General features: G+C 50.1%; 1 protein-coding gene across 1 annotated transcript; it reads right to left on the bottom strand.

The window, feature by feature from the left end:
• Window positions 1-8,510: 8,510 nt before the first annotated feature.
• Window positions 8,511-9,038, bottom strand: LOC144129639 (uncharacterized). Its single transcript, XM_077663757.1, has 2 exons — window positions 8,841-9,038; window positions 8,511-8,783 (listed from the first exon to the last, which is right to left on the bottom strand). Exons 1-2 carry the CDS (start codon window positions 9,036-9,038, stop codon window positions 8,511-8,513), a joined length of 471 nt encoding a protein of 156 aa, XP_077519883.1.
• Between the last annotated feature and the right edge of the window lie 612 nt (window positions 9,039-9,650).

Here is a 9,650-nt window from a genome sequence, read left to right as displayed (position 1 = left end):
TCGGACGCCCCAGCCTCTGATGTATAATCTTAATCATGTGTAATTATTGAATATATCTGTTTGTTTAAACTGAGCCATACGGTGTCTCTTTGCTTCTCCGTCCCGTGTGGACCTGCGCATTATGGGGGGTCATCACAGTAGCTAGACCATTGTTTTCCGTAACGCGTTACAAGTAACGGCGTTACCTTTAACGCATTACTTTTTTTCGGTAAATTAGTAACGTAGTCGTTACCAATTCGGAACTGTAACGGGCAACGTACTTACGTTAACATTTTTCGGTAACGGGAGGTGCCACGTTACTAGTTACTTTTTGTTCCAGTTGTGACCCACTCCGCCCCATTTTTTTGGAAAAAAAGCGCAGAGCACAAAAGTGATGTAAATAAACCAAATGCACAGGTGCTCCCGACAACCCGTGTTGTGGTTCGCATGCATGCCACAAAACAGCTGCCCTTGACAACACACCCTACTAAAAAAAGACGGAATAGCCATAAAGCACAAAACACCTGCACGAACATGCATTTACACACTTGCCTTCACCTACCTCCCCTTCCCTAACCACTCACACACACGCAACTTTCTACAGAGTGGAAGCATGCCGATCATTTTGGAACCATCACATTTTTCAGAATGACTCTAAATTTGTTGAGAGTTCAGCGATGTTTTCTTTGTGAAGTTAGAATTGATGATGGAGTGTCATTTTGTGTTTAATGCCACATTCATAAGATGGCTTCATCATGTAATACAAAGTTAGAATCGAACACATGAAACTCTACAGGCATCTTTAGGCTACTATAACATTGCTAAGCTCCTGCACACTTGTGCAAAGTATTCTCGTTAAATAAGGATATCGCGTAAAACCGTTGCTTAGTCTAGTTGTGATTTGGCAAATGTGAGCTTTATAAAATTGTTATCGTAATTTCTTAAGGTGACGAAAACTTAACATTTATGGCCATGAAGTAACGGCAAAGTAACGTACGGTACTTTTTTTCGGTAACGGTAACGATTACGCGCTACCTTTTTGTAGGTAACGTAGGGCGGTAGCGAGCTCCTTTTTTTAACGTAACCAGTAACGTATTTAGTTACTTTTTTTCGGTAACGCCAACAACACTGAGCTTGACCTCGGGCGGCCGCGCAATAGTGTTACGTGCCCCGTCGTTGCGCATCAAAACTGAGTTGTGCCAGAGGTTTGTGAGTTTAACGTCCTAATTCTGTACGTAGATTGTGCGGAAAGCCGTTTCTGAAGGGCTCCGTAATAACAGGTATTATTTTTAGATATCCGCATGGTAAATACGCCATATGCTGTAAATACGACCATATGGCAGAAGGGGCTAAGCAAGCGCGACACCGGTAGGAACGGCAATGCGTTACCATAATGGTCGCATCAGCCGCACGCCCATGCTAACACTCTCAAAGCTCAACAGAATGGGATTCATTAATGCGCACCTATATTGCGAAATGCGCTTTCGTATTTCGCACAAATCTAAACGCGGCGCGATTTGATCTGTGACACTGGGGTGAGCAGCATATCGTCAAATCCATTGAAACACCGCGCAAAGTAAAAAGAAAAAGGTAGCAGAAACATGTCACCAGCACGCACGGCGGAAGCAAGCAGATCGAGACGAGCTAGCACTATTCGAAGACACGAAGAAGAAAAAAAAACGCGAAACGCATTCGTGCCGCAGCTTCGTTGGAAGGTAGGCTAAATTTCAGTTTTCACTTCGTACACCACGTGGTTATGCGTTCTGGGCACAAAACTAGGGCGTGACGAAAGCAGCGCCCTTTTGGTCTGTTTGCTTGACGCCGCGCACACGAGCTGCTCCCTCTCTAAACCACGAAAGCGCGCAAAATTTTCGTAGGAGTGTCAAAGCGTGCGGAAAACCCTCCGAGCGGGCGCGCTCTTCTCTCACAACGGCGTCCATGCACGAGCGGAGAGAGCATAGCGCGCGCGAAGCAAGTTCCTCTCTCAACGGCGCCGAAGCGCGAGCCAGAAAGAACGAGTGCGCGCGCGTGAAACTCGTTTCTTCACGTGCGGGCCATCAACGCACACAATTCAGTGGCGAAGCTCGTCGTCCTGCCCGATCGATTAGGAGGAATCGCTCGGAGAGGGCGCTGTTCACTGGCGTCCGTAGCGCCCTCTGGCCCAGGTTGTGTCCCCTATAGACGGGGCTGTTCCACTACAGTGGCTGGAGTTCCACCAACGCAACGCAGGTTGCACGCGCGCGCTCGCTCGCTTGCGTTACGTCGGACTATATTCGCGCCTTTAGTGTCACAGTTGTTCCTCTTTCGCACAGCTGTGTTGCCCATATTGGCGTGCGATTTGGTTCGATTCGTGGCGTGCGAACACGGAATTTTGAACGTGTTTGTACGCGAGACCAAATGGAACTTGCTCAGTTGTCGGAATGTACTGTACAAATAGTTCTTCGTGCCCGCCGTAGAGAGTGCGATGCTATGGTTTCATAATACTTTTTATACACTTCCTGTCTTTCATATTTTCTAATTTTCTTTGCTGTTCTGTGGTGAGCACCTTTGGAAGCACCGAAACGCTTCTTACCACGGGCGCTGTTTGCGTCTCTCCTGAGCTTTCTTTTTGTTTTCTGCGCGCCAGTCAGCATTCAGTGTTCTTGTTTTGTGCGTTCCGACCGAGCTAGAGAGTGGGGAAACACGGGTAGAGCTTTAGAGTAAACAATAAAAGCACTACTTTAGCCCCTCCAGAACATCACAACCTCGAGTTTTACCCACATGTAGCTTGCTGCCAAAAAAATTCTGCCTTAGGAACGTATGGTGCCATAATTCTTAAACATTGCCTGAAATAAGAGAAATACCCAGTTATAAATTCAAAAATGTAGTTCGCAGACTTCCGCGCCTTTGTGACCGCTCTCTACTTTAGGAAAGCTCATTTCAATTTCCTTTCTCCGTTTAGAACGGGCTAATCTTGGCAACCTTAAATTCAGTTGTTCCGAACATGTGGCGGGTTACACCACCTAAACATCAAGTTATAATGATTGCTCATTTAAAAGTTAGGGGGCGTTAAGTAAAAATACCTTGCGTTTTAGCCGTGTTTTTCCCCATTCTCCCCTAAGTTTTCGATCGCGCTCACGACGGCGCTTGTAAGCATCGCTTGAACTTATTTGTGGTCTCAAAGACATGATCTAACACAGTAACAACAACGCAGTCGCATTTCGGGGAAGGCGAAATGCTTGAGAGCCGTGTACTGCGCGGTGTCAGTGCAGGAGATCGAAACTTCCGGAGCCCTCCACTGTGGCTTCCCTCACAGCCTGAGCCGCTTTGGGACGTTAAACAACATAAACTATCTTACTTTGCTTAAACGTTTTTGAAGACACGACAAGACCACGAGACCCTGACACGTGCCGAGCCAGTTGTTATTTCTCGCTTTTGCATTTTTTTTCCACCAGAGAGTGCGGCGCGCCCAGCGGTGCTCTTTCTTGTTTTTTTTTTCCGATTCAATGAACATGACCCTGTTCCCCTGCCCGGCCAGACACTATTTCTCTTCTTGATATTTCTTTACCAACCCTGCACAGCAGGCCGAGAGCGAACGCTTCACAGCGAGATCCCCCGGACGCCTTGCATTATTAATAAGAGCTACCTGTGTAACATGCAACATGCGGTACAAGCTGCATAGCAGCGGACCGCGGCTCAGAAAGCCTAAAATGGTGGTGGTACTACTACCACAACCCGTTCTGCTCCACACATAGCGCGAAGCGGACTGCCGTCTGTTAAAGGTTGTGCAGTGTAGATCACCTAAGACTTTACACAATTTTTGAAAGTAGGCTTTTTGAGTCAGAAGAGCGCTTTTTTTGCCATAGCATTGTCAGCGGCACAGTACATCAGAATACAGCTAAGACGTGCTAACTAGCAGGCTGTTTAACTAATATTGAGGAATTAACTTTTTAACTATTACTGTTAGGTTCGTTAATTATCGAGAGGCGTGTAGGTCCCGGTTAGTAATATCCATATAAGTGTTTAGAATTTTGAAAAGGTGGTAACCTTCGGCACGGTGACTAACCAAATTTTGGCCATTTCGACTAGGTACGTGCACTGGATAGGTTTATTTGCCTCCAAGCTTCAGCAAAACGCATGTATTTTGGCGCGAGGTAGCCAAAATTTGTTGGGCCACAGCGCCGAGGGAATTGCGTTTTCGAAATTATAAGAACTGTTATCGATATTACTTACGGTGGGCTACACGCTTCTGGATAATTAACGCTCCTAACAATAATAGTTAAAGTTAAATATTGAATATTAGTTAACCAGTCTGCTAGTTAGCACGACTTAGCTGTATTCTGATCTACTATACCGCTGATAATACTATGCTGAAAAAAGCGCTGTAATATCTCAAAAATCCAATTTTTAAAAATTGTGAGAAGTCTTAGGTGAAACAACCTGTATAGTGGTTTCGGCCTTCGGCTGCGCGGCCCAAGTTCGCGGGATCGATTGCTGGTCGCGGCAACTGCATTTCGATAGTCGAATTATGCAAAACGCGGCAAAGTCAGTACGCATTAAAAACTCGATGTGGTCGAAATTCCTCCACTACGGCGCCTGTCACAGCCCATGTATAGCATCGTGACGTTAAACCCCGGATACCGTATCATACACCTTCCAGAGGCTTAAAATTTTCTGTTTTCTGCGGGAAGTAGTTTGGGATCTGTTGTGTGGGGGAAATAGTTTCGGTCGCTGGTATGCGTGCTGTTAATATGTGCACCTAAATTTAAACAGCTGGGTTATTGTTCCTTTTGCTTATGTTAAGGACTACCAGGATCACCCTTCCTCTCCATTTTCGCTAGCATATAACAGTCTGGGCACGTATCCGCCAGCACTCTCGGAATCAGTTTTTTAAGTAACTAGAAGCAGATATTGCTCCAGAACACTTCCATATCGTATAATAAACTGAACAAACTCACCATCGGAGGAGAGCTCTACCCGCTGCCATGAAAAACACTTTCATCTATATAGACGACTGCTGCGCTCATAGCCCAAGTGACTGTTATAATTTATTGCGTCATTTCAGGGAATATTTCTGAAATATTTAACCTCATAGTTTGAACGCGCAGGCACCATCGATTCTCCAGAAAGCGGTACATTTCTAAGTGCGTGAATATGAGGGTGTATGCGCTTGCCACAACTCCATTATTTTTCTGTGCATCAGTAACCGGAAGTTTGACAATACCAGTTGTTGGGCGAGTTGGTGCTGACGATGATCCATAACAGCGCGACAGACGGGACAAGGAAGAGGAGACACAACACACAGCGCTGTGTGTTGTGTCTCCTCTTCCTTGTCCCGTCTGTCGCGCTGTTATGGATCATAGTAACCGGAAGGCAGGGGTGTCTTGACCTAAATTCTCCTTCCGATGGGATTCTTTTAATCGCTCAACAGGATGCCACATTACAAAATTTGGCCGCAGATTGAACATTGTGTTGCTGGGATCGGTCTGCTGAGAAAGGAGGGTTCAGCGCCACGCGCCACGGTTTATTCGCGTGTAAGCTTTCATAATGCTCATGCGTGGCCTCCAAGATTGAGCGATCCGATATGCGATAGATTTCAGGCGGCTTTAGCGAACCCTGCCTTGACGTCCGATCTATCAATGCATGACTCATTAGTAGTTCTCAGCCCTCTCATGTACCGAGTTGTCATCATGATCATCAGCATGGCTAAGCCCACTGCAGGACAAAGGCCTGTAAGCTTATGTCTTAGGCGCAGCCAAAGGAGGGAGGTACATGGCCCCCCACCTAGACTTCAAGTCGAACCCGCACTGATGGGCGGCGGCACAGGTGGGGAAGGTGGGAGTCAGAGACCGCAGACGGGGGACCGGCAATGAAAGGCTGCACTGCGAGGCACTCAATGGATCTCGCCACGTAGGCCGGCTTAAGGCGGTCCGTACTGACTTTTTTCGTGGCCATTCTGAAGGAGCGTGGCAGTTTTTAGGGTGTGGCGAAGGACGCGGAATGGTCCGTCGTAAGCCGGGGTAAGTGGTGCTCGGACAGCGCCACGGCAAACGAACTTCACATGGGTGGAAGTAACGAGGGCCGGGTGAACAATGATGGTGTTGTGGTGGTGAGGGCGAGGTGGAATAGGCCGGAGGTCTTTAGCATTGTCGACCAGACGCTGCAGGAACTCTTGCGGCTGGGCGGGCAGTGGCGCTGATGTGAAGAAGTCTCCGGGAAGACGCAGGGAACTAGCGTACAGCAGCTCTGCTGCAGAGCACTCAAGGTCGGCTCGGAGAACGGCCCGTTAACCCAGGAGCACAAGGGGTAAGATATTTACTCAGTGGGCGCAGTTCGGACCGCTAGCTATGGCAGCCTTCAGTTGGCGGTGAAGGCGTTCCACCATGCCGTTAGCGCATGGGTGGTACTTGGTGGCGCGGCTGTGCCTGGCGCCCAGAATACGGTAAATGACAGCAGAGTACACTCATACTGGCGCCTACGGTCTGTTGTCACGGTGTCAGAGCAACCAAAGCGTGACATCGACAAAGAAATGAAGGCTCGGGAAACAGTCTCACCGGTGATGTCACAAATGGGAACAGTCTCCGGCCAGCGTATACAACGTTCGACCATGATGAGGATGTAACAGTATCCTTTAGACACGTGTAGAGGACCCACGATGTCGAGATGAACATGGTCGAAACAACGGCCGAGGCGAGGGAAGGCCTGAGAAGGAGTCTTGGTATGACGGGAGACATTTGTCGCCTGGCAGCTGGGGAGACATGTGCGCGTCCACGCGCGCACATCACCGTTAATACCGGGCCAGACATAGCGCTGGGTGACAAGGCGCAGAGTAGCCCGAATGCCCAGGTAACAAATGTGGCGGAGCGAGTGAAAAAAGGTCTGGCGAAGCGCAGCCGAAACATAAGTGCGCGGAAGGTCTGGCGCGAGATCGCACCACAAGGGCTGAGGCGAACACGGATGAGGTACAAGCCGTAGTCTGAGTGAACGATGGTACTCACGAAAAGCCTAGACCTCGCTTTCATCCTGCTGTGCGGAAGAGACTGCGGCCCAGTCGATGGTTTAAGCTGGACAGTCAACCGCAGTGATAACTGAAAGGGCATCAGCAGCACTGTTGTCGGCACCTTTCAGGTGACAAAATTTCAGGTGTGAATTCCGAAATTTAAGCGAGATAGCGGAGTTCGCAGGGCCGGCATTTCGATGAGTTGGCCCGGAAAACCTATGCCAGTGGCTTGTGATTGGCGAGCACATGAAACTTGCATCCTTCCAGAAAATGTGGAAAGTACTGTACGGCAGCGTAGATGGCGAGCAGCTCGCGGCCGAAGACACTGTTTCGTGTCTCAGCAGGAAGCAGCTTTCGAGAGTAAAAGGACAAAGGCTGCCACTCGGAGTTAATGAGCTACTGTAAGACGGCTCCGACAGCCACGCTAGAGGCATCCACCATCCCTCTAGTGGGGGTGTTGCTTCGCGGATGAATCAGAAGCACAGCGTGCTTGGCAGTAGTAAAGGCGGCCTGAGCTTCTGCTGACCAGGAAATGGGAGAGGACGGGGAACCGGTTGACCGAAGGAGGTCGGTGAGCGGGCGGAGCAGCTCCCTGCAGTGCGGTACGAAGTGCAAGGAAAAATTCACCGGGGTCCCGCTTGGGCACTAGATGCAGCGGGGAAGCCTACTCGCTGGACGACGGGCTATAAAGCCGAGCTCCAGTATGTGGTCTAACGCCCGATTGGCGACAGCGAGATGGTCCCCAAAGAGGCGGCTTGGGCGAGCGGCGGCGGGTGGTCCAGAGGTGACGATGTGATGGGTCACCATTTGCTTAGGCGGCTGAGTAAGGTTGCAGGGCTTGTTCAACTTCGGAAAGTCCCCCAGGATTTTCTTGAACGGCGACGAAGGTACCAGCGTGCGGATGCCGATGGGAGCAAGGCCAGACAGGGCTCCAGAGATGGACAGAAGATTCAAACCACCATTCAAGCGATGACGCCGCATGCTGACGTCGAATTCCAAGTAGGAGAAGAAATGCAAACCGAAGATAGGGTGGACCACATCAGCGATGACGAAGAACCATCAGAAAATGCGGCCGAGTCCGAAGTCGAAGGTGAAGGAGCGAAGGCAATATGTCGCTATAGACGACTCGTTGGCAGCACGAAGCGAGTGCCCCGTTGACTTGGAACGGTCAGCCTTAGTCGGGGGCACAACGTTGATCTCTGCGCACCTGTCTTCAAGGAACCGGGTGCCAGATAGCTTGTCGGTAATCATAAAAAGGCTACCGCGACAACATGGGAGACCACACTTTTCCGTCAGTAATTTCGGCGGGCGTTTGCGACCACGAACATTGGCGCGGTGCCGGAAGCGGCGGTGGTACCAATATAGAGACGGAGGGCTGGGGCTCGGAGCATGACGAGCACGTGAAGGCGAGCGATGGCTGGGACGAGACGAATGGTCCACTCTGGGCGGGCGCCGGAGTGCGGCGACCGAGGCGGTAATCTCATCGATGCGCGCCTCAAGGCAACGCCGTGTCAGGAGGCGACAAGACAGTAGAGACCGACAGGGAAGCCACCTAAAGAACAAAATTAGCGAGCTCCGCCGTGCGATCGAGGGTCACGTCGCCAGCCGCCGTGAGGACAAGGCGAATTGGCTGAGGGAGGCAGTTGAGGAAGGGTTCTCGAAGCGGCGCAGTGTAGTAGGGGACGTCGCGCTCCCCGAGAAGCTGCCGGATCCAGCGTAGCAGTTGGAATGGGCGCCGGTCGCCAGGGTCCTCCGCGGTAAGGAGCTGCTGCAGGCGGGCATGTTCCGACAGCATGAGTCTTTCCAGCACCTTGGTCTTGAGGTGCTGTCAGGGTGCATCGCCCATGGTTTCGAAGAGAAGATCCGAGAGTTCACAGGTCACATTAGGAGGAAGCGTGGAGACAACCTGGTAGTATCGCGTCACTTCTGAAGTGATGCGATGGAGGCTGAACAGCGTCTCGATCTGTAGAAACGAGACTTGCGGGTTCTGAGGCCAGAAGGAAGGGAGACGAAGCCGCAGCGATGCGACGTCCTGCGGGTGCGAGTTCTGTTCAGTGGAGGGGCCGCCCGTTTCAGTCATGGCGTTCGTCCTAAGTCACCACTTGTAGGCTTATGCCTCAAGAGCGAAGGAACGTCAGCTCACTGGGATCTAGGCAAGAATAGAACAGCCAGCCGCCGCTTCACGTGCCACAGCCCCGCCCCTTCGTTATTTTCTTTCTTGCGTGGGAACTCTTTGACCGTGCTCTAGACGCAGCCAATGGAGGGCGCTACAGGCCTCTCCTGTATATAGTCTCCAATTAACCCTGTCCTGTGCCAGCTGCGGCCACCCTATCACCGCAAACTTCTTAACCTCATCCGTTCACCTAACTTTCTGCCGTCCTCGGCTACGCTTCCCTTCCCTTGGAATAAAGTCTGTTGCACTTAAGGACCAGCGGTTATCGTGTCTTCGCATTGCATGCCCTGCCCAAGCCCATTTCTTCGTATCTTGATTTTGGCTAGGATGTGCGGAGCCAGACTAATACCTGTCGTCATCAGTAGTGAAAGGTAATTTTCTCGTATGTATGACAAGACGGTCATAGAAATAATATGCTGATTTCGTGTTGTGTACACTTCCCAATTGAGGAAAGTGTTGCTATTTTTGTGACAATATATATATATATATATATATATATATATATATATATATATATAT

This window comes from Amblyomma americanum, chromosome 1 (assembly GCF_052857255.1).
Source record: "Amblyomma americanum isolate KBUSLIRL-KWMA chromosome 1, ASM5285725v1, whole genome shotgun sequence".
Classification (NCBI taxonomy): domain Eukaryota; kingdom Metazoa; phylum Arthropoda; class Arachnida; order Ixodida; family Ixodidae; genus Amblyomma; species Amblyomma americanum.
This window is presented reverse-complemented; position numbering and strand designations above follow the sequence as displayed.

What these genes read in the sequence shown, in the direction of transcription:
- LOC144129639 (XM_077663757.1), bottom strand. Translation starts at nt 9,038, where the DNA reads ATGACTGAAACGGGCGGCCCCTCCACTGAACAGAACTCGCACCCGCAG. An exon ending in TCTCCACGCTTCCTCCTAAT is followed by an intron (nt 8,784 to 8,840) that starts GTGACCTGTGAA and finishes GCACCCTGACAG; the next exon opens with CACCTCAAGACCAAGGTGCT.